The sequence below is a fragment of the Diadema antillarum genome, unplaced genomic scaffold, assembly GCF_040938485.1.
Source record: "Diadema antillarum isolate AM-2024a unplaced genomic scaffold, OU_Dant_1.0 seq00000778_RagTag, whole genome shotgun sequence".
Classification (NCBI taxonomy): domain Eukaryota; kingdom Metazoa; phylum Echinodermata; class Echinoidea; order Diadematoida; family Diadematidae; genus Diadema; species Diadema antillarum.
Genome location: NW_027271666.1, coordinates 388237 through 414621, shown reverse-complemented (window position 1 = coordinate 414621; position 26385 = coordinate 388237). Strand labels below are relative to the sequence as shown.

At 36.8% G+C, this 26385-nt stretch overlaps 1 protein-coding gene across 1 annotated transcript in view; it reads left to right on the top strand.

Moving 5' to 3' along the window:
- The window catches only part of LOC139738999 (uncharacterized), a 72448-nt gene extending 56069 nt beyond the window's left edge, over positions 1-16379 (top strand). Inside the window, exons 8-11 of the mRNA XM_071649615.1 lie at positions 13887-14162; positions 14933-15217; positions 15645-15902; positions 16222-16379. Of these exons, the coding sequence (XP_071505716.1) occupies positions 13887-14162; positions 14933-15217; positions 15645-15902; positions 16222-16379 (977 nt within the window). The remainder of the gene's footprint in view (positions 1-13886; positions 14163-14932; positions 15218-15644; positions 15903-16221) is intronic.
- Positions 16380-26385: the final 10006 nt, after the last annotated feature.

The window sequence follows — 26385 nt, the reverse complement described above, 5'->3', positions numbered from 1 at the left end:
GGTTTCAAGATAAGGAATTACTAGCCTTGAGATGAGGTAAGATTTTGTTGTAAAATTGGAGATGTGACATATATACTGTATAACATAAGTAATACCAAAAATTCGAAATATAAAAAGGTATAAACCATTTTATTTGCTGGTGTGAGTAATGAGGAATTCACATCTATTCAAATCGTGGTCTTTGTTATTAAATCTAAATGAATTAGGTAAACTTACCTTGCACAGAATCTACGATTGACTTATTTAGTCCAAAGGATGTGAGATTAAACCGAACAACATACCGGGCGACATACACGACATACCCCTCACGCCGGTTGGCTCGTTCCAGTGGCAGAAACATTACGCTCTTCATCGGCGCCTCTGATACTGTACTAGTGTATCCGGCAAAAATTGTAATTCTCATCCTAGAACTTGGAGGCTGAGACAACTGAATTCAGACAAACTGGGATGCACTAAAAATTGTCTTGGAAATAAACAACGAACGCATGTACGTAGGAAAAAGCAATTTCTTCTGCGGGATGGCTCGAATTTTTCTGCCTTTTCACTACTGCAATAGCCATCACGTTGAATGTCCTACATGGATAAGGTACGACACACTTACATTTTCACCTGATTTGATATCATTTCAGAAATGAATTATTGATTTTAGGCCGTAGAGTAAGCGGCTATTCATTCTTATTATCGACGATATGACAAAATTGATATCGAATGGAATTCATTATTACTGTCATTACTTACATTCATCTTTGTCGATACAAAAAGAAACGGAAGAAAAAGAGAAAAGATGAGCGAGCAATACTGTCTGATTCTTAGAAATAATCTTGTGTTGCATCCTATGAAGATATTGAATCCACATTGCTACGTACTCTAACCTTGGATCATTTTTATTTACATATCAAGAGATGAATTATTTCGGAAGTATTTTTTCGGGAAAAAAATGCGCTCGACGAATCTGACATGAAGTAAGTGTGAGGGCAATTGGCATGGAACGCAAAATGATGTAGAATTTCATCGGACTGCATACATTGCTACTATTCTCAACCCTATTACTGCACGGATCGCTGCTATCACTACAAGACTTATTACAACATCGAGAGTGTGTTGACCTTCACTCCTTCCTCCTTTCATCATGGGAAGACGCTACAGTGCATCATTTCCGATTCTCAACAATCAGCCACGCTGAACGTTAGACGTAAGTATTCAACACCATCGCCATTTACTTATTTATCTTAATTGTGTGTGTGTATGTGTGTGCATGTGTGTGTTTGTGTTAAAATAGATGTGATAAAACCTGTAAAGATTTACCGCTGACAAAAAAAAAAAAAATTAGATCTCATTTAAGCCTTCATGATGCACATTCAGTGCATTTCTCATTTAATTGGGTATAGTTTCATCAACAGCATAAAAAAAGGAAAAAGCAAAAAAACAAAAATCCTTACACGTAAAGTTGTCGGTAGTAGCGTTGGTTATTTCACTTTTTTGTCGGAGAAATCAGGTGTTTAGTATGAAGAAAGGCATATAAGGCATAAAGGCATTGTCAATTGCAGAAAGAAAACATATATATATATATATTTTTTTTCATTTTAATGCTGTTGTATGGTATAAACCGGCATTTACATTGGATCTTCAGGGGTAGGCCTTCTGCCCAGACCACATGCAGTATTCTCCGCCAGGGCCATCATCAGGCGCATCCCATATCTCACCATGCAATAAGCTAAGGGAAATGCAGATGCATCTCCCTACAGTTTCAACGGAACTTTCATTGTAACATTGCAAATACGAGATCCTAGTTCGACTGAATACTTAAAAAACCCCAACTTTTAACAAACCATTACAAATAGCGGACAAAATGTGAGATAAGTGGTCCATCATTATCAATGCATTGTTTTTCACAAGGTGGTCCCTAATTTTGCACCATTTCTTTACTAATGCACTGATTTTCAAAATGAAATCTACATTTTTACGCATTTCAACTTTTCCGTCATCTAGCCACCTTTCATTCATCTAATCACCGAAAAATCAGTTAATCCAACAAGTTGACAAATCATTTTTCTGTACTATAAATGCAATGTATTATTTCTTATAAAATGCGGCTGTAGGCCGGTTTCACCTGTACTTGGTGCTCATATATGTGTGTGTGTGTGTGTTTATGTATGTGTGTGTGTGTGTGTGCTTGTGTGTGTGTGTGTGCGTGATGTGGGTGGGTGTGAAAACTTTGGAGAGATTAAGCATGTTTTTCTTGGCGCAAAAAGTGCATATTTGTGTGTGTGTTTTGTGTACTGTAAGGACTAACATGGGCAAACTCATTCATTAAAAAAATTCAGCGTAGGTGATAGAAACATAGAATAACCGGGGATTTTATAGTTGTTGTTTTATCATAAAGCTCCAAAAACGGTATTATTTAAATCAAGAAGAGTCGAGAAACCAATATTTATGATATAAAAAAAAAGATTGCTAGAGATTACCATGTGGGAACACAGGCAAAGAAAGCGCTATTCAGACTGTATTCATCCGCCTTATGTTAAACAAGGAATCGTGAACCTGATGGCATTACAACCCATCCAAAGAACTTGGCAATCGCAATGAATTGCCTCGTCTATGGATTTAAATGCTACTATCTGTGAACTCAAACAGAAACCTAACAGAGAAAGCCCACGAGTTACACAGCCCATTAGTTCGAGACTAAACAAATAAGTCCCACGAGACCGACATATTGTTACCGACACGTGTTGCAATGTCGAACTCGTGGGGTGTTTTTACAGTTACAGCTTGTTATTCCGAAGGTTCGTTATACCGAAGGCTCTTTACTCCGAAGATTCGTTATTCCGGATTTCGTTTTCGGATTAACCAATCTCCGGAATAACAAACCTTCGGAATGACGCCACAAATGTGCGGATTAACGAACCCTTTTTCATTTTCGGATTGATGAACCTCTAGGTATAGGGAATTTGTGTTTCGGATTGACGAACCTTCGGAATAACGAATCTTCGGAAAAGCGAACCTTAGGAATAGCGAACCTTCGGAATAACGAACAGCACACGTTTTTACAATCCTAGTGTCGAACTCATTTGCTGTATGACCCGTGAACTTTTTTTTTTTTCAGTGGTAAACTCGTGAGCTGTATAACTTGTGGGTGTTGGTCTTTTGGGATGATCCCCCTCTTCCTCTTCTGTTGATTATCAGCGTACCATAGAGAAAATTTGAAAACACACTGTGAAAAAGATATACATCAGCGTGTATTACCCCACTATTCGAGAGGCAAGTCACGTTTATTACAGACTAATAGAACATCCTTATCATTGGCTCCCGCAACATTATATGAATAATTTTTCACGTATGCAAGAAACGAAATGTTTTCATAGATCATTCGTCTGTAGCATCTTGCTTGCAGCGTTTATTCCTTTTGTCGGTGTAATATAGTGTATCAACAGTTCTGTAAATTTAACAATATGGACATAATGTAGCTGCTCCGAAGGTTTTAGAGAAATGATTGAGGTCTTGTTAATAAATAGAGCTGTTCTATTCCAAAATAGCATCAAGCAGTTTTTTTTTTATTCCAGATATTAACTACACACAACATTATTAATATGCATACCAAAACTGGTGCATAATAAATAACATAACAACATGGTAGCTAAGGATGTTGCTTTGACGCAGACATTATAAAAATTTGTGCAATCACATCATGGTCTGGATTCACGAAGGTGGTACAATCTTTGTCCATGGTTTTAAACCATAGACAAAGACCTTAGTTTTGTATGGAGCGCCAAGTGTCGCATGACCTATTTCGTTACGAAGTCAGTCATTCGTCGACGAAATGACCATTTCGTTAACAAAATAGGCAACGGGTCACTTGATGCCCCATACGTTTGTCCTTGGTTTAAGCCATGGACACAGATCGTACCATCTTCGTGAATTCAGGCCATTGAGTCCTACGAAAAGAGGTCAGGCCAGCGTAGTTCGCCAAGTCTGTACACGAGTGTGCATGCTTACATGAATTTCAAACATGCGATAAACAAAATATTTATTCTCTGAGTTGATATATTACAGAATTACAGTATTGACAAAAATTGATTGCAATCCAATTGTTACCAACACACAGATGGCCCTGCCGATGGTGTGATTAGTATCAAGACACGTGATCAGGGGTCTTCTTTGGAAATTGAATGTCACGTGATCCCGCAGAACCAGCCAGCGCCCGCTATCAATTCATACGTCATCAAAGCTGATGGCGTCACACTCTCCCAATCATCTTCTCCTACTACTCGCCTTTCTCCACGGCCTCGTTGGTGCATCGAACTGTCGTGTGAAGGAACGAACGCCTTGGGATCGACATCGAGTACATCAATCTATTGCCCCCGAGGTATGGTACAATCAGTAAAGCTTCTTCTGGAGTTTGAATGCAATTATACTGATAGGTCTTGAAAACAGTCCATTACGCATTATACCATGAATAAAATCAATACGACTAAAATACTCAAGCAAGTCTCCAGGAGGATTCTTTGACTTCAAACTTACATTACCTTTTCAGCTCTGTTGTTAAGTGTAGTTGAAGGTTTCTTAATGTTGAAAAATCGTGTTCCGATGTTTTATGTTTCCCTGTACAGCACCTCCGCCAAATGATGCTATACAGGTTGAGTTCCAAGAGTCCGGTGATCTTAGGGAGGTCGGAGGTCACGTTGATTTGACTATATCCTGTGATATAGCCTCTCATACTCGACCATTCCCGCCTATTGACAGCTACGTCATCAAGAGAGATAGTCAAACATTGTCGACCTCCAACTCGTTCACCCTATCTCCTCGACCGGACAGCTGCACGAATATCACGTGTATTGGTGAAAACGACATCGGGTCGGCAACTTCTGTTAGAACCTACTGTCCCACAAGTAAAAATTTTTCGTTTCATCGTATATCATATTAAATAAAATTACACCTATTCATGATGCCTTATGTGTTTATAGATATATTTGAAGATTTTCAATGTACATGTATGTACATGAACTGTGTCCTATGTGCAGTGATATTAGCTCCGGCTATGAAATGCACAGACGTAGCAAGCAATGTGCGATTTATGCATGGAGATATGTCAATGCATTTACATAGGAATATAATACCTGTATGAAAAAGAAAGGACAGGATAAACCTACGTGTTGTAGCATTTTTTGAATGTTTATCATGGCTGTTCATATCTCCTTACTAGATCAAATTCTCCTTTCCAGTCTAAATCTTAATGCCCCTCTTCATGGACACGTTTTTGTTTTTGTTTTTCGAAGCGTGGGCTATTTCTGATAATTATGACGTAATGATAGCTCTCCTTCAGAATGGTTGACCTTTTATTTCTTCTCTGTAACATTCCGCTGCCAAGAAACGATCCCTGTAAGGACTGCGAGCACATGGTGTTACAGCAAACCTCTCTCCTCATTTACTTCACCATGCAAACCTAAGCAATACATAACTGTAAAATTCGTTGGTAGATCCTCCTCGTGATCATATCATCAACATCGAGTTCGACGAAGGTTTGGATGACAGTGGTCGAGGTACTTTCACCATTTCCTGTCACGTGACCGACATCGACCAACCCTATCCTGCTCTCGAATGGTACGAGATCAAAGTTGGAAGCGTGACAGTGTCAAATTCGAGCTCGTTATCGTTCATGGTGTCCCCAAGCCCTCCAGGCTGCACGGACGTCACGTGTATTGGCATGAATGAACTTGGTTCGACATCTACAGTAAATGAATTTTGTCCCACAGGTAACTTGTATTGATCAAGTCTTTTGCTATTGACCGGGCTATTAAGCCTGGGGTGCTACAAATGACGAGATTAGCTTTGAGCAGGAAGGAAAAAAATAAACATCGAGAATACAAATGAACCACATGTATACATATTCTCAAAGCTTCATTAGCATTATTTGGTGTCATGACGATGTATATCAACATCATTGCATATTGTATTCAGTGAAAATAGTTGTAATTTGTTAAATGAGTATTAATGAGTATTTAAAACCTTTTAACTTTCATACTTACACATACGGACGATAGTCTCATTATGTCACTGTCTTTGATTTAGAACAGGATATTTTTGACCGAAACGAACCAACTAACACAACGATCATTAAGATGCTTGTATGGGTTCCCCGATACTGCAGATATTTTTAACTTTACAAGAGGAAGATGTGTAGATTATCCCTTTTATTCCCGTATAAGTAATATAACATGCAAGTATTGAACAATTTATGCACTCAACATCAAACCTTAGATAGTTTTCTTGAGGAATGCAAGATGTCCTCAAATGTATGATTTTTTAAACCATGTTTGATACCAATGCCAAATTAAAGCTGTCACGGTGTTTAGTACATTTTGATGTCCTGTGCTAGTGTTAATTTCAAATGTTTACACTGTGAAAGTATGATACCACTAATAGGTATGGATAATAATATACAATGTTTGTTTGAATTTCTTCATGATATCTAATTCAGATCCTCCCGGGGAAGACATCATAACTCTGCAGATTGAAGAGCAGATAGTCGCAAGCGAGCTTAACCTTGTGATCACGTGTCACATCGAACCACGTGACCAACCCACACCTCCAATTAACTCATACGAGATCTCCGTTGACGGCGAGACGATTTCATCGTCAAGTGTCCCGTCTGCGATTGTGGAATCTCGTCCCAACAAGTGTATGAACATCATGTGTGAAGGAAGGAACAGACGTGGCTCAACGCGTTCTACGGATTTGTACTGTTTTAGAGGTAAATAAAGAATTTCTACTTTAATGATATAGGTTGTCAATGTAAGAATGTTCTACGAATATCATTATACTATAGATATAGCTAAGTTTCGATCTCAAATATGACACGATATGCTAGTCTAAGCAGGTAATACTCTCACATGATGTTCTACAAACGTAGATCTCGTACCTGTGTCTTGTCTTATCCTACTAACTGTGCTAGACTCTATAGTCTCACCTTCGAATAGCATGGTTACCTTAATCGTTTACGTAATATCAAATAATAGATGACATAATCGATGTTCAGTTCAACGAGCGCGTGGGAGAGAACAATGGGAAAATCTACACAGTGGTTTGTCACATCGACGAGGAGTACCAGCCGACACCAGGTATCCATACCTTCCTCATCACAGCCGATAACGTCACTCTCTCATCCTCCCGCTCGCCGTCGACTGCCTTCACCCCTCGGGCCAACGGGGGCACCGAGGTCTCCTGTACGGGATGGAACGATTTTGGCTCCACCACTGCAACCAAGACCTTCTGCCCTTCAGGTAGGCTACTCCATAAAACCCTAAAGGATTTTAAATCAAAGCTGTCTGCAATATTTACCAATAATATGTCTCATATTTTGATTAACAAGTACATTGCAAATGAGATCCTCTCATTTGTATATTAATGTGTTCTTTACAATCTGCAGTGTTAATTTAATAGTAACAGAGATCATCACGTCAGTATTATCATGGACCTAATACACATGGACATTCATTGTATCGTTAATTAATCTATGGACCCGTACATCTCAAAAGCGCCACAAAGACATTTTAAGCATGCTTCACTGCTTTGATCCCATGATCGTCACCGCCAGCAAGCCGGGGGAAGAACAAGACGGAGATTCGAGAAATCTAAAACTATATGCGCAGAAGAAAATAACTCACAAAAATCAAGTAAAGTGAATGTGCAGTTGTGGTGTATGTTAGGAAATCATACCTCAAGCAATTTCTCTTGGGAGAAGCGGGCAGTTTTTAAAAGAAAGCTAACATTTTGGCAAAAATGATTGTCATCTGTGATCTCAATATTTAACTTTTTCTCCAGCTTATTCCAGAGCAAAAAGGGACGGTATAAAGAGAACAGATCTTGCCATTAGGCAAGGTCTTATGCGTGTGCGAAAATGTGCGAATCAGCAATTTACCCATCTTTTGGCACAACATTTGTCATGATCTCAGGTTTTTTTTTTGCTCCTCGTCATCTGTATTAATTCAAAGACATCTCCGTCTGAAAAGGGCACATCAGCGAAACAAGACTGAAATGACGGAAACGATCCTTTTGTTAGTGACGATACACGATTACACAATCGTTATTGTCCAGACATCTAATTGTGCTCATTAAGATGCACATAAAAAGGTGTCGATGACGATCATTACATCAAAGAAAGACTGCCGTGAACAGTCCATGTACGTATATCAGGTCCATGATATCATCCAATCAACATCAAAGTAAAACAGATATCTGGGTAATATCTGAATATTCCGAGATTTATCAAGATCATTTTTTATTTTGATTTTGCTCTCTAAAATCAAAATTAATACACTCCATACGAACTGCAAAGCTGGTAAAGAAATGTAAAGCAAACAAACACATGCATTATCTAATTTTTTTTTTCTCCAATACTTTGAATATTGTGGGTGTCTTTCTTTTAACTAAAACATTCCGTAACAAAATGTTACGACAAAAAACACACACACACACACACACCCACACACACACACTAATGAACACGCGTGCGCGAATAATACATTTTTCAATGAAGAGATGTTGAATAATTGGCAGTCCTCAAAAATATTCACAGTTTAAAAATATCTTCCATGCGTATTACGTTGTTCATTTTTTTTGCGCAAAAGTGGCCTTCAAGGACGTTCTTGATCGATGTACACTTAATCTCTGACGCATGAGAAGTGAGGGAAAAATCATACAATATCATATCAAATGAAGTTAAAATTTTAGAAGAAATTAAAGTAGGGAAAATGGATGTGAACGAAAACGACAATTTAATTGCACTCTATTTTCACAACGGTTCAATTCTGTGTCAGACTCGTACTCGTCTCCATTATAAACATTGCTTACATGAAGATTTATCATTTTGTTGTTTAAAGACATCAAGTATATCATGAAACAGTAGAATACTGAATGACCGTTAATACACAAAAGGTCTCCTTCATCGGATATTCTTACTCTATCTTTACTATTATTATCCCCACCCGACTGTAATCAAGTTAATGAACAAGCACGTTTTGCCTGCGATTGAGAACCTTCCACATCTACCAACCTATCATATTCCGAAATCTTGCTTAATTATGTCTTTCGGACTAGTGAGCATTTGTCTCATTGTCTTTCATAAACTCGTAATAGCTGTGGAAATAATAGCAGAATTTCAGCGTCAAGGAGCTCTCCAACGCTCGTCGACAACTTACGCTCTTCTCGTGGTCGTGTTCTTCCTTTCCGTAATCGTCTGCGTCGCTTACGTCAACAGAAGAAGAACATTCTTTCCCCCAGACGAGGTATTTAAAAGATGATCAGACTACAATGCCACAAGAAAGCACCAACACCCTTCAACTTGCACTTCACCAGAGTAAAAAATCTTGTTTAAAATGTTGATCAGCAACTTGTTTTCAAGGCGTAAATATTATGTAAATGTAATAATAAACATAAATTATATAAATAATACATACACTTCTCCTCACCTTAGCTTGAATGAAAAAAGTATAAGTTTGGTTCAAATGATTTAATTTCATATGTGCAATATCTTCATTTTTGTGTGTGTGTGCCATTACGTAAATGCGGTCCAGTACCAAATCTTAAGTGCAACATGAAGGAAATAATACTGTTAAGGTGACTTACATCTTAATCCATATAACGAGGGGTCTTGCGCCAGTATAGCGATCATTGTAATTCGCTATATACAGTGTAGTGTATTAACTTACTTTGATATTACACAATAGCTTGCACCTATAGATTTTACATTAATGATTTTAATAGACAAAATAATGTACATTCCTGCCTGAAATTGATTGGCCTTCAAATTCTTTCTTTTCAGGTGCAGAGTTTCGACCACTAAACGGATTCATCATCAAGTTATGGAATACTCATTTTCCTTTTGAGAGGATGGTTCAATTTCGCCTCGTATATTAATGTGACACTGGATAACCGTAGAGGTAGATTTGATCAAGTTACTGTGTCATTACAATGAACTATGGCAATCCTACTTGATCACATGTTCATAAAATGCACGAGTGTGCCGTTTCCTGACTTGTTTTTTTTTTTTTTTACTTCACCCAGCGTTGTCAGACATTAAAGCAATCACCAAATTGTCGAATTCATGCAAAAGGTTTTAGGAAGTTATTCATGTCAATTGCGAGCAAAAGAAGAAAAAAAATGAGTCACGACCGTTTTTAAATAGTCATGTACAGTGTAGTCAGATTTATATTCCATGATCAGATCTGCCATTAGATGTAAAACGGCATTGCTAGTAATTAAAATACAATGCTAAAAAATACTAGTATTGCTTTTACTTTCCTATTCAATTCTTTCATTTCATTCCAATAATTATGTCAATATGTCCGATATGTTCATACAGTATCCTTGCAACTGCAACGAATTCTGGTTTGTTTGAACGTTTGTCCCAAAACTACAAATTGTTGTATTTTCGCGTGCAAATTGTACATATTCACAAATAAATTACCTTTTCCGTTTAATAGTATGCAACCTCGATATCTCGAACATACATGCATTAGTTCGTTATTCTAGGACGGTATCAACCCAATATAATACTTTGAACATGCCAAGGTTATTACTTTCAAAGCAAAAATCTGGCCTTTTTATCTGACTTTCGTAATCTCAAGATGTTAGTATTATATTTGCTCAGTTCTTTCGTTTTTCTCAGTTATAAGTCGAGTTTCGATCAGCATTAATCAGCAGTTTTGTTTTTGCCGCATGAGTCATTATTGACTAGTCCTTAAACCAATCAGGGTATGTTCAAACAATATTTGAAAATAACGTATATTTCTACTTTATTATGGTAAGTTTATTCTTTTTAAACATACGAAACCATTTATATCTAGTAGCGATACAATAATGGTATCTTAAAACACATGTTTGTACTGTTATAAACGCCAATCATCAAGAGAATAAAACCGGTATATTCGCACAAAGAGACTCTAATCACTTTCGTGTGTTTTAAAGTGTGTATACATTGTGTGACGATAGACTGTCATTGTAATACCTCCCTCCCCATTGTTCAACAAGTAAGATTGTGATTGAGAGGAAAGAGTGCATTAAGAAAAGTGTAACTTAATAATGTATTGTGAGGACTGGTATATTAGAACAGCTGTGTCGATGTACGAAAGTCCAGTGTAGATGAAATATACGTTCACAAAGTTATTAAACATGGTAATCCGAGGTGATCGAGAAATGTAATAGATATTTGCAGATGCAAAGACGAACATATCTAACGCACCATCATATTTATTTGAATGAATGAAAGAAAGAATTTGTGTGAGAGGATACTATATTTGTGGCTAAGGCACAGAGGGAGAGGGAGCTAGTGAGAGAGTGAGAGTAAAAAGAAGAAAACCAGGGGAGCGAATATTCAGGAGGCAGAAGCAATTAAGTCAAATCCGAATATTCAGAATACATTGCATACATAACACATACCCATACACATCATTACATTTTTTTTCTTATTACTGCAATTATTGTAATAACTTGGCACAAAACATATTATTATTTTGGCACGGTCGCACTGGATAAAGTCTGCTTTTTAGTAAGTCGTTAAGTGCCAAAAAGTGAAGCAACCTAGGTATCATGTCTGTACCTTAGTTCTTCCTTCCCTTACTGGCTACGTGATAGTTCACCAGCATGTCTACTACAAGTACTTTGAATTCAGCAGATTCGTTCTTAGTCCTTGCAAAGAGTACACATAATGAGACGTTCACTGCTCTTTGTATAATGTACCGAATGGTAATCCCCCCAAAAAAATGAATCTTTGAAACGTGAAAAACAAACAAACACATAAATAAACAAACAAACAAACAAGACAAACAAACACTGTTCTACCAACGAAGTCGATTCATGCACTGGATCACAATCTAAAATGTTAAGTCGGTTATCACGCACACGTGCAATTTAGATTTCATAACCAACTGCCTTTCGGGATCTTTACACGTTTGTAGGAATTATGATATGTGTCATTAGATTATCCCCCCCCCCCCAAAAAAAAAAAAAAAAAAAAGAAGAAAAAAGCTATGGCCTGGTTCCGTAATGCTAATTTCCTTGGAAATAAGACATTTGTGGTAATTTTATACATTACAAGGTAATCATAGTTACACCGCCAATGGCCCCAACGCATGCTTATGAATGTATGACTAACTGGGATACTTAGATTGTGATTGTGTATCACATTTGTTTCAAATTGGAATCTTTAACTTACATCTGTTTGAACTGTTCGTGTTATACATACATAAAATGAATTATATATACATATATATGAAGAGTTTGTTCGCAAAAACCGATATGTCTTTGCCATATGGAGATATTTGCCAAATGGAGATATTTGCGATTAAAAGTCAAGAAAAATAAAGAGAATAATAAGAAAATATATGCTTCTTTTGACCGTAACTTCAAAAATGTACTTGTATATGTAGTGACCAATATGTCATTTAAAAGGTATTATTTTGTACTTTATGACAGAGACCGTATTTCAAGATTTTCAAAAATGGACTTATCGGTTTTGGCGAACAAACTCTTCATATGTATGTATGTATGTATTGATATATATATATATATATATATATATGTGACTGTGCAACTCAAAACGAACATAAAGTCGCACACACTGGTTTTGCGTGAGGACTGAAAATAAGTGAAATGAGTCAACCTAGCCGAACTTGAGTTTTTCATAATAAATTATTATCTGAAAGAGCGGGTCTTCTTTTACATTATGCTAAAATTTGGTATCATAAAACGGGCAGGAAAGTGTGTTTTTTAGCAGTTTATCTCAAACATTTTTGGTAGAATAGTGTGATTATGTGTGTCTTTAGAATCCCTTTTTCATTTCTGAAAAACCTTGTCCACACTCTTCACTTTCAACTCCTAATAACTTTGGAAAGGATAGTGCTACTGCTTTGAAAGTTGGCATTAATTATGGACAGAATGTGTTCATGAGGCATGCTTAATTTCAGTTTAATCTGATAATCCCTTCATTGTTGTTACTCTGGTGGTTTACTTCCTGTTTTTGTCCCATTCATCGCACAGCCAGCACAGTTTGGCAAAGATTAAGCGCTTGAATAGACACTGCACTTCAGAGCCTCTTTTCTCAGTTCACACTTTTCCTGAGTTTGTGCTTTCTTTCAAATATTTAGATAGGTAGTAGGAGAGTCCATTTGATTTGAGTTATACATCATTTTAAAGCTTAAAGTCTGCTCTTTCAGAATATGGTCTTAACTACAAATTCATGTCTGGCGACTTTTTGTTTGTTTTGAGGTGCAGTGTCACACTATATATATATATATATATATATATGATATATAGATATATTATAAACAGGATAATGATATATTTGTAAACTCTGCCTTCTGAAATTACCTCATGTACATAAATCTTGATTTCCATGGACAGAGAATCCTTTTCCTTGCAGCGTTTTGCAATTAAAGTGGAAGAACTCATATATTTTAAAAATAATAGTAAGATGAAAGTTCTGAGAACATGGCAATAGGGAAATATTCGAAATGACATTTATGCGACTTGCCGTCTTAAGCCACCACCTCGTGGAGGCGGGTCAGGTAGTTTAGATATTCGATAAAAACGGATAATAAATTTGAATGTATGACGAACGTGTGATTATTCAAAATGCAGTTGGATGTATCATCCGACCACTGGGAGGCGAAATAAAACTGCATAACGACTAGTTGTGCATTTGGAGTTTAAAAAGAATGAACCAATGTTCTAATGAATAAAGCATTACATATGATTCATTACCTGATAATCTGAATAGTATGCTATTCAATAGCAACTAAGTCCAGTAAAAAAACAAAGAATGTACACAATGTTACGAATAAACTATTCACTTATATTTCATAACCTCTCGGATTCATTCTATTTCGATTAAGAGCTTCCATCAGAAGATGTAATAACCGTCAAGTTTCACGATCAACCGGATCCTGATGTCGAGCCTGGTGTTATCATTGAGTGTCACGTGACTCCTCACGACCAACCATCTCCACCCATCGCAATGTATGAGATAACCGTTGATGGCGTCGAGCTATCGAGATCGTCTTCACCTCAAACTCGTCTTTCTCCTTTTCCCCGCTGGTGTGTGGACGTGTCGTGCAAAGGAAGCAACGGACTCAGAAATACAACGACAGCGTCTATTTACTGTCCAAAACGTAAATGTTCTTCGTTTATTTTCAAGTGCTATCTATAATTCAGATGAAGATTTCAGTGCAATGTTGTTATTGTTGTTACATAGAAGGGTCTGTGGAAATGTGTCCATAAAACAATGTGAAAGAAGTGATTACATGTAATATACGAGTCTTGAATTCGAAAGGTTATTCTTTAGTCTTCTTTTTTTTTAATTCATTGTTCCATATTCCACATTTAAGTACAACACAACAGTCAATTTGAGACCGAATTAAACAAATGTATTAGGACAAAATATAAGGAACCTACTGAAAAGCAAAAGTTTGTAGGATTTAGGCGCCGTAGTAATAATAAAAGCTAGATACAATTTGGCAATGACGATAAAAATGACGTAACATGCGAGAAGACAATTATGTTGAAAATGTAATGAATTTGAAGAATCGAAAAATATAATGTTCAAAATTAAACTGCAGGTTCCAATGCTAAATAAAGCACTTTATTTAAACAAATATTATCACCCGAGGGAGGCATCATTGTGAGGACGCAGATATATTTCTTGTGATCACGATCAACTTGAAAGTAGGATAAAACAAACAATGACCTAAAAATTTTGCTTAAAAGTACTAAAAACGTTCTCTGCTTGCATGAGTTCGCCAGCAAAGACATTGATATCACTGGTGACGATAGTATGACTTTGTCACATTTTAGTGCAGATATCGGCTAAAGTATTTTGATATTACGATCCAAGTATCTCCAAAAACTTTTTATTTCTTGATTGATCACCATACATGGATAGATGCACCTGCAGCAGACGCCCTGTCAATCAGACTTCACGAACAACAGGACGCCAACCATCTAGGAGGAAACCTTTTGGTTACTTGTCAACTGAAACCACGTGATCAGCCTTACCCTCCCATCCACACATTCGTCATAAAGGTAGACCAGGAGATAGTTTCGTCGTCAGAGATCCCTTCCTTTATCATAGCACCTCGTCCAGACAAGTGTACTCACGTGACTTGCCTCGGTCAAAATGGAGTTGGCTCTGCATCGGTTGAAAAGACATACTGTCCTACAGATGAAGGTAAGGACCGAAACAGCCTTGTTTATATCATAATTGAAGACATAAGAGGAGTATAATAATGGAAAATGTAACATCATTCTGGGTCACTAGTGCATCTGTTTAGGTTCATAACTCGGGGAATCGCCTTTGAGTATCATAATATGAATATAGTGGCATTTGAACTAGTTTTTACCAGTTTTACCTCTTCGGTCGTCGCCAAATGAAGTTTGAACTAAGGTGTGCCATTAAAAAAAAAAAAGACTTGGGGTATGCGCAATGTTTTGAGTGTACGCAAATTCTAGTCTTCAGGGTAAAAAAAACGTGGCGCCATTAAGCTTTCTTTAAAATGAAACAAATGACACTGAATTTGAAAGTGCTTATAATCCGTGCATATGTTAGGACCCATTACCGGATCAGTTTTGTATAACTGAAACTTCTCCCAATTCAGTTCCGACAAGTCTCCATGAAATCATCTCCATCGTGACGCACGATCGAGAGAGTGAAAACAAACTGACGATCACGTGTCTTACTGACCCGGGAAACATTTTTGACACTTTCGAAATCGTAATCGACGGTGAGGTCCTGTCTTCGTCATGGCATCCTACCGTCGTACTGTCACCTCGTCCTCACAAGTGCGTTAATGTCATGTGTAACGGAAGCAACGTACACAGATGGAGTACTTCACTCGATCTGATATGTCCAGGAGGTAATAAGTTTTTGTTTTAACATGAATTTAAATTAAATTAAAAGAGGTTGTATATATATATATATATATACATATAAAGGGTCTAGTCACTGACACTATCAACTCTGTTGTTTGGATTGGAGATCTGTCTGAAAATGACATAAATGTAATACACCCCAAAAATCGCAACATAATTTCAAATTCTACATCGCTATATCGAACTTTCGTTATAACTGAACAACTTAACAACAACAAAATGTATTGTTCATTATCATTGGGAAGTTGATTGCGCACTGTAATAATATGTTACATTCATGCAACGCGTGTTGCATCCCAACAGATAAGTTTTGTCCAGAGATGGAAACTGTAGAAGGAGTGTTGCACCAGGAATCCACCACTGCAGTATTGTTAACAATCGCCTTCATCTTATCAGTGGCTGTGTGTGTTGCTGCAGTCATCAGGCGAAAACAACTCTCTTCTCCCACCGAGGTGATGTAGCATCATGATATAGATATATTTCTTTATAATATATTCGATTTTATTTGAATAAGATAATAATTGTAATGTATATATGATACAATTGTAATGACTGTTATTTATGGCACAGTATGATCTTATGTTATTACTTGTAATCTTTCAGTTTTCTAATAATAGAAATTAACATGTTGTCGTCTCTGTTTTCAATCAATAAAATTCACAGCACATGATTATCACGTTGATTATACTTCCATTCACAGGATTTCCTTTATTCATTGGATTGGTTTTTGTAAAACAAAGCATATTTCCGTGTAAATGCCTTTCTCTAATTCCGTTTTTGTTTGAAATAAACATGAAATGAAATGAAAAGATATGAAATGAATTGATGTAATAGAAGGCTCATCGCTTTATCAAACTCGTGTATTTACAATATTAGCCATACCAAGGACTGTTTTTGCTAAGCATGTACAGTAAGCATGTCAATACGTCAGAAATTAACAAGTATATCTCTGTCTGTCTTTGCAGCTATCAATCACAGACGAGACATTATAATCTAAACTGGTAAGTATGACTGGAGAGACAAGAACTGACCAAGCGACCAGTAGCACAGCGACTACAGCGGAAGACAGCCGGGAAGAGCCTTACCATACACGACCCAATGTCCCGCACTGAGTTGTTTGTAGATTGAGTATAGAGCAAAAATGGAACTTTCGAGAGTAGGTGGACAGCATCCACAACAACGTGATGTCAGTTAAGCATCCTTGCAGGTTACATCTTTGTTGACAGACTCGCAATACATGAATACTATAGTGAATCAAAAGAGATTAGAATAAGTGCGATGAAATGTTGTTGAAGTCCTGATCATGATTAGATTAGTTATTATTATCATTATCATTGTTATTATTATTATTGTCATTATTATAATTATTATTATCATTATAATAATAATGATAATAATAATAATAATAATAATAATGATAATGATGATGATTATTATTATTTCTTATAAGCGTATATTTTCAAAACGGCCGCCTCAAAGAAAAGCTTGTTTTTAAAGATTCATTGATTTATTTCCTAACTAAAGAAGTAAATAGCGTTTTGCTTCACTGTAAAAGTTTGATTTACTACATGCCAACTTGGCCAGCTCTAAAGGTTCCCTCTGTTCTAGGCTGTTGAAGTATGAAAGAACAAACAAACAAAAGACATACAAACGAAAAGAAAATGTAACTCACACAAAAATATATGAATTTGTTTAAAGCTCAGATAAAGGGAGTAGGCAAACAACAACATGGTACTGTTATCTAAAGATACAATTTCAGGAGAGTTTTTAAACACGAATTTAATTTACCCCTACTCCTCAGTTTACCTGTCGGTTAAGAATTTACTTTAGACAGGTGACCTTTCAAATATGTCGTAACCTTCTTCATCATTGAAAAATATTAAAGCTTCACATTTTTCGTTATAAATTGCAGTGGTTTTTCTTATTTTTTGGTGTTACACTGTTGTGAGAAATAGATATTGCTGTATCAGCCAACTAAGTAAATGGCAGACTTTTTGATAATGAAATATCTTTTGCCTGGTTAATTAATTCTCCACAAAGTGCCTTAATAAGGCGTTAAATAACACAAATGTAATATTATACACAAAAACGAGTGTATGGTAGCGTAGTATATTGTATACATATACATGTGTGCTTGTGTGTGTGTACCTTAATAATAATTAGCATAATTCTGTTTGTGTAATCAGCAGTCTGTTGCTGGTACGCGTTGCCAAATGAACCTCGCTATGTAATGCTTTCGAAATTAGGGCTACCTAAGAAGTTGGCAGAGGTATTATGGAGTACATGACAATTGTTAACAATGTGTGTAAAATATTGTGCAGTGATAATGCAGACGCTTATACACCAAATTGAATATACGTAAAAGATGTACGTTACTAACTTCCCATTGATTTTTACAATAATTATTGTGACGCCCGATCCTACTGAAAAAAAAAGAACAAAAACACCCACACATTCAAAGTTAAATATCGGAAATAGGGGCCTTTACGGGTGTAGCTATCACAGAAGGTTACTTGTTTTGCTACTGGAAAAAAAAAAAAGCTAATTTTTAAGCGGTTAATAATTGATTAGTCAGGAATTCACCCAGAGCTTTTGGTGTTTTCGATCATAATATATATCAGTAGAAAATTACTAAAGCGTGGCCTATTCGTTATCGTAGAGGGCGTGTTACCAAATCCTACTTTGAAATGAATTTTTCCCCGTCTCTTCCTCACTCTCGTTATCTTTTATACTCCATTCTTGTGTTGATCTTTGAGGGTTTCTTGTCGATTCTTCTATTGTTTCCTTTTACGCATTAGCAGGGTCGAAATTTCATATTTGGCCCTTCCAGCGTCAAGACAAAAGGTTTTCATCTTCATTGTCTTCCTCTCCTCATCCTTCTCCTTCTCCTCCTTCTTCTTGTACTTGTTCTTGTTCCTGTGCTTTATCATCATCATCTTCTTCTTTCTTTTTTCTTCTTCTTCTTCTTTATTATTGCAGAGTGTGTACTGAAAGAAAATGATGAGATGAAGTAAGTAAAGAAACACAAAGAAAAATGATTTGAAATTCTGAAATAAAAGAACAAATAAACAAGCAGTGATCGATATCACTCTTTTGTTACTTTCACCTCCTGGTTTGTGTAATGGAATCATGTTGTTGGTGTGCTTTAAAGAAAGAGAGAGATAGAAAAAATGGAGAGATTAAAAAAAAAAAAGAGAGATAGAAAAAATGGGGCCCTGTACAACAAATAATCTACCCCAGACAGTACTGACATAAATAAAACATAATACATCTTAAAGATCAAACAAGAATATCAAATATACCATAATGATGTCTCCACGAGGGAGCTCATATTGGATGTCTCCGCAAGGGAGCACAACAATCATTGCAATAACCAATGCAATGGAATCATGACGTCCCTGGGATTCTAGTGGAGCCCACATAACACAGTCTCTATATTGAAATGAAATGGACGTATTGAAATGATAAACAGTATGTATATCTCGACATATTATTCGTACGGTAGTGAAATGTTAAAATTTCCCAACATAAAGACGCGCTTGTTTGTGACAAACATGTGCAGTTGAAAGGGGTTCTGGAATTGTGTGTTTTTTAACAACATAAGTGTTTGGTCATTTGTGTGTGTGTGTGTGTGTGTGTGTGTGTGTGTGTGTGTATGTATGTGCGTTTGGCCTTTCTGTTGTGTTCTACAGTGATCCCACTGCTGTTTTGCTACAATGATCTTTCCAAATTGTTGTCAGAAATATCGCGCATTAATACCCTAGCTTACCACGAACACCACATACACTGTGAACTATAATTATGATCATAAAATCTCTCATTACAACGTAACTGAAGCAAGATGTGATTTGCCGTTTGTGTCATATTCATATTGATTTTAAGACGTAAGTGACCGGTGTCTAATGTCGTGTCTTCTGGCAGTGGAGTGTCACAATAACACTAATGAGGAAGTATAGTTCTCGCCTAACTCTTAAGCTTGCTTTCCAAACAAATGAAATTATATCACCCAGGATATATTTTTGTCCACTTAACCACTTATCAGTGCATATAGGGCATGCAACTGGGGGAGGTAGCTAGGACATTTTTCTTTGTTCAAATTTCTATGGTTGTATGGGACCAATGCAACACATATCTGGAAAAAAAAGAAATGTGTTTATTCGTTTGTTTTTAATTTCTTATTGTTCCATATTCCACATTTCAACAACTAAACAATAAACATAACAAAAAATATGCATTGATTAATTGCAAAATACAGCATTTAAGACGATTAAACATGTGAAATAAGAGGAATCTACCTGTGGGTTTCGAGCTAGGCGGTCACATGTTATGGACCAGAAAACTAGGGGAAAATAATGTAACAATTAACCTTAGCGCGATGAACGTACAAAATAACACAAGAATCGATATATAATAAGACATTTCTAATGATGGGAACGACATGTTATCGAAACTGTCCAGCGCCTAGCACCGATACTTAAATGCTCAAGAGCTGAAATACATCTCAAACACAGGTGTCTACGCAGCAGTTCTTTGTTGCACAACCGAAGACAGGTGATAATGATAATAAAGAGTAAAAGCCAGCTTGTCTTGTGGGCAAGGAATCGTTTTGAAACTCAGTTCAGGGAAAGGCAGCCCGATACGATGGAGACATTAGTGTTTTATTTGATTAATGAAAAATACAATGATTGTTAATACGTGTGTTTATTATCGATACAGTATGTATTAGAAGGACCGTATGTTCATGGTTTGTGTAGATACCATTCACAATGATAAAGTGAAAGAGAAAGACTGGATGAGATAATATGAATCTATTTCTCACTGAATCCATGTAGAGAGAGAGAGAGAGAGAGAGAGAGAGAGAGAGAGAGAGGAGCCCTGATGATATGGGATATGTATTCCGTCGGACGTATCGGGTGCACCTTCTTTAACTCTTCCGTAGGTCTGCACTTTTATGTATTACTCTAATAATGAGGGCGAATGAGCTGACGAAAACCTTTCTAAAAATGAACTATTTCACGATAATGTATACACGTCAATTTATTATACTCAAATATATTCTTCGATTGCATTCATCGTCAAGAAACTCTGGACTTTAATACTCATACATCTTTTCCAAATTACTTTATTGATGTTTCAAATCGGAGGTATGAAATCCTTAATGGTTTGCTTGTTACTGGTTTTGCAACAAAGTGTTGAGTCTTGACTCACATCCTGTCACGTGATTTCCATGTGTTTATCTTCTCCGAGTGTTGTCATTGAAACACTACCCTGTATTTCTACTTAGTATCTATTTACATATCTTATCACCTGATTTCCCCAAACCGCTTGCACTTCTCGTAATATACGAGACTTCTCGTTATTAAAGATTCTTCGTATAGTTATAGGGCCTACACGTACGATTCAAGTTGGGCACTTTTCTCTCAAACATTACAAAAATGAACTTGTGAAAAATAGCTGCAAAATCACATCTGTAGAGATATGTCCACATATTATTCGTTTCTAATCGACCAAAATAGAATGCGTGTTGATATCAAATTTTAAGATACTCTATTTGTGAAGAAATCACACTTAGAAGTAATGGATTTTGGGTTATTCATTCTTTTTCCCATTATTCAACATCTACGACAAAGTCATGGTAGTACAAAAAACGTGCGTAATGTTTAATCCCTGATTGCGCCCCCCAAAAAAAAGCATTAGTTCTTCACAATCAGAGTCGCTAGTTACAATAATCATTATAAATACAATAAAATCAATCACAAAATATGAGATGTGGAATGACCCTCCCTAAAGCCATATTCATTCAAGATTTCTGAAGCAATAAGTAAGGATTATAACATGTTTTGTAAGAATTGTCAGAGCTGAGATAGGAGGAAGGAAGAGAACAAATATTGAGATCTATTTTTTAAGACAAGAGTGATACATTTATAATTATGTCTTCTTCTTGAAGCTTATATTTTCTTTGGGGTTCTGCTATTTATATTTATTATCATTATTTTTGTAACATATACCATAAGTTTTGCGAACGGTGTGACCTGATAAAGATCCATTCCATCGAAACAGGAAAACGCGACTTTCTGTGACTGGTGCAGCAGCTGTTACAAGGCAGTTTCGAAGCAAAGTTCAGCCCGCCAGAATCTGCAACTAATTGAGGGAGGCACACTTCTGCCTCCCCCCCCCCCCCCTTAACCAGAAGAAGAAGAAGAAGAAGAAGAAGAAGAAGAAGAAGAAGAAGAAGAAGGAGAAAGAGGAGAAGTTCGCAGACCGGCCATCTTAATAGCGACACGCTGGTTCACCAAACTCTACGGAATTCCCTCTTAGGGACAGGGAAATGTAATTTACAAAACGCCTTTTTCAAAAATTCAGAGATTCAAATTTGATACAATAAATAGATGTAATGAAAGACAAATTAGTGCACATTCCTTGATTGCCAAGATTTTCTTGTTGTTTTATTTCGTAATGGTAGTCTTGTTTTGCTTTGAACCATTCTCTTATCACGGCCATGAAGGACCTATAGTAGCCACGGCCGACACATAATTCTTGGCGGTTATTATAGTAGGCGGAGTGATATTTCTGTTCTAGGCTGTGCACCGTCCCGCTGCTTCCGTATCCGTCTTGAGACCAATCCCGATATAAATGATCCGAGATTCGCAGGAGGTCGGCACCGAATGCACATGTTCTGACCAATATCATCTCTTTCTTGGTAAGAATACTTTGAGTGCAAAGTAGGGACTAGATGAACATTGCCTGAAAATACACACGCCCATGGCTTGCAAGAACATAGCAATAGAAACTTTTTTGAAATCATACTCTTCTTACGTAGGTTATATTTTCATATTTTTCATCAATATAATTATATACAATATCTATTTAATTTGTCACGTATGCATTCAATGTTCTTGCAGATTTGGGTACTTGGAGGTCGACATGGCTGTGATTATGGTCACGTGTTGGATGTCGCTGTTCTTGGTGCACTCCTGTGGTAAGATAGCCTTCCTCTCAAGTTTCTTTCATCATAACGTGCTTTTGTGTATTAATCAGTGTCTCATAAAGAATGCTTCGCATATCAATTCATAAGAGACACATTACGCATGACCATATGACACAATAAGAAAGGACGATTAACTGTTAATCCATTTGCTTGCCTCCATACATATCTCAATAAATTACTAAATGATTTGTTGGTTGATGTATCATGACAAATCGTATTATTTAAGCTCATTTCTACAAATTTTCTATCCGCGATGGTCTGATTTTAAACAGAAAATGAATAAACCTACGACCCCCTGACATTTTTTATATCACTTTGTTTGGCTTTTACCCTACAGTCGCCATGACTTTTACCGTACCAAGTTCCCTGACGGCTAACCGCCAAGTCACTGCGCGGTGTACCGAGAGTGGAGTGCTCGAGTCACAGACAACGAGCTGGTTCTTGGACGGTGTCCAGATCACTGAGGGCGTGGTCACAAATAGCAATCAGGCTCGACAAGACAAAGGATGGGGTTACCAGGGAAATGTTCAATCGGGTCGACCTACAGCTACATACCGCTCATACGCTACCGATTATTTAGGCTGACCGGAAAAAAATAGAATACCGTTCCGAAATGCAATCTCAGTATGAAAATTAGAACAAGTTAATACTCATTTGCCGGTATAGGAATAGTTCATCTGCTGTGAGGGACACGTAACCAGGTAATTTTCTGTATAAAAACATGCCTACTATGGTCGATTTCTGCCCAGTCAATCTGTCTTACAACTGGAAGGATTGTTAACACCTTGACATATTTTGATTTAATCTCATTTTTTAAATCTCAGGAACCATACGGTGCCGAGACAGCACCGGGGCTTGATGATGAAAGTAACAATGCACCAAACAATGACTACACATGAAAAGTTTGGTATATTGGTGTATTTGGTAAAAGATAATTCTGTCTGGAAGTAAACTAATTTTCTAGATTTCCGGTTATGCTTAAAGCATAAGAATTAGAGTACTAATAAACATACCAAACAAGTTCATGAATGGGCAACAAGAAACAAAGAAGAAGAAAGACTGTCCAGGCCCTATTACACAATTAACACGATTCTAGACAAACAAGCAATGTTAAAAGACTTACTGAACAAGGAAGTCTCATGAGAGACAATGAAGACGGAAGTGACCTTTGTTTCATAAAACTCATACGCCACAGAAAACTCCCGTTATTTCAATCCCTAGGAATGATATCGTTTTAAATGCACCCAAAACACAAACTCTTATGTCTTGTGAAACTAGTCATCAGATTTAAAAGTATATATGGAAAATCATTTGGGGAAGAGCATGCTGTTTCTCTGGTCATGTTGGTGAAGCTTTTGAAAACACCTCACAGGCAGAAAATGCAAGCGTTGAATCGGATTCGCTACTACGTGATAGGAAGGATGGAGTAAACAGGAAGACAAAGACTGACACTATACGACTACCTGAACGATGTAAAGGATACAGTTAAGGTTAAGTAGGATGAATCTTTAGCTGCGGCAGACACTCCATTTGCAGAAAACAAGCTTTGGTTTATATAAAAAAAGAAGGATATTTCTGCCATTCCGCTCCAAGCTGAAAATGACAAAATTTTGTACAGGTCGTCGTACTTTGAGTCATTTCTTCACTATTCATGTCAGATCTATATCTAGTGTTAATGATGATCGTAAAAAAAAGTTTGGATGACATCATTTTGATATACAAATTGTCTATTTATGTTCCCACACCGACGGAAGTTACGTTTAATACCACATAACGGTGAGACGTACGAAAACCGCTTCAATTCCCCGAAAATTGAATACACGTGAATGCGTGATGATAGTCAAATGAAGAATAGGATGTGAAGAATATCTTGAATATAAAGGTTTTATTCTTTCTCCTAATAGAACGTTGAAAATGTCATCTTTTCCATCCAAATAGTTACTTGGCATGCTTTGGGAGTATTGGAAGACGACAACCTGTCCAAATTGGACCATTCTAAGTTATAGCTGTATAGCATGGCCTTTACACTTACAGATTTTCGAAAGACGAAACTGAAATCCGCTTGTCGTGATATAGGCAAAATGAATAGCATTATCTGAGCTCAAAATTACCTGAACGTAGGCTTCTAAACCAGTACGGATAGATATGTCTTAGAAAATAGCCTTAATGTTTCTTCCCATTTGGCTGGTTGATTAATACAGGTTGGAGTGTCCCCACTGGATAGCCTGAAACTTACAATGAAGAGTCTTGGATTGGCTTTCAATTGGAGTATTTCCAGTCTGGGATTTGTTTCAGGGCTGCTTGTGGTTTGAAGATAAGGAATTACTAGCCTTGAGATGAGGTAAGATTTTGTTGTAAAATTGGAGATGTGACATATATACCGTACAACACAAGTGATACCAAAAATTCGCAATATGTGAAGTTATAACCCATTTATTTGCTGGTGTGAGTAATAAGGAATTCACATCTATTCCAATCATCGTTTTGTTATTTAATCTAAATGAATTAGGTAAACTTACATTGCGCAGAATTTACGATTGATTTATTTAGTCCAAAGGATGTGAGATTAGACCGAATAACATACCGAGAGACATACACGACATGCTCCTAACACCGGTTGGCTCGTTCCAGTGGCAGAAACATTACGCTCTTCATCGGCGCCTCTGATACTGTACTAGTGTAACCGACAAAAATCGGAATTATCATAATTCGACTTGCAGTCTGAGGAAACTGAATTCAGATAATCTAACATGCATTGCAGATTGTCTTAGAAGCGAAGAAACAACGCAAATAATTACAGAGAGCAATTTATTCCCTAGTAAGTCTCAGCATATTTCTGCCCTATTACGCTTATAAACGCTATAGTGCTGAATGTCTTGAGTAACGGCTCCCCACAATTATGGTTTCTATTGCGATTTTATATTAATATCTGAAATACAATTTTAATCCTACGCCGTGTACAGTTTGCGACTATTTGTACTACCTATCGCCGATGTGACAAAATTGATAAAACACAGTAAAGCATCGAAATGGAATTCATTATGACTGTTGTCACGGACATTCATCTGTGACAGTAAAAAGCAGAAAGAATGAGAGAACTATGCCGTCTGATGTGAAGAAATTTGTGGTGTTGCATTCTGGCAAGAAATAATATCTACATTACTCTTTTCTCCAGCAATAGATCATATATTTTTGTGCGTATCCTACTGAAATCCATCCAGGAAATATACTTTCATATAATATTTTCAGTTGAAACCGCAGGTGACAATTCTGACACGAAATATACATGAACACTATTGGCACGGAGTGCCGGATGAAGTAGAGTTTCAAAGGTCTACTTAGGAATTATTATTACTCTTATCCCTCTTACTGCTCGGATCGCTGCTATCACTACAAGACGTATTACAACATCGAAAGTGTGTTGACCTTCACTCCTTCCGCTGATCATCATGGGAAGACGCTACAGTGCATCATTTCCG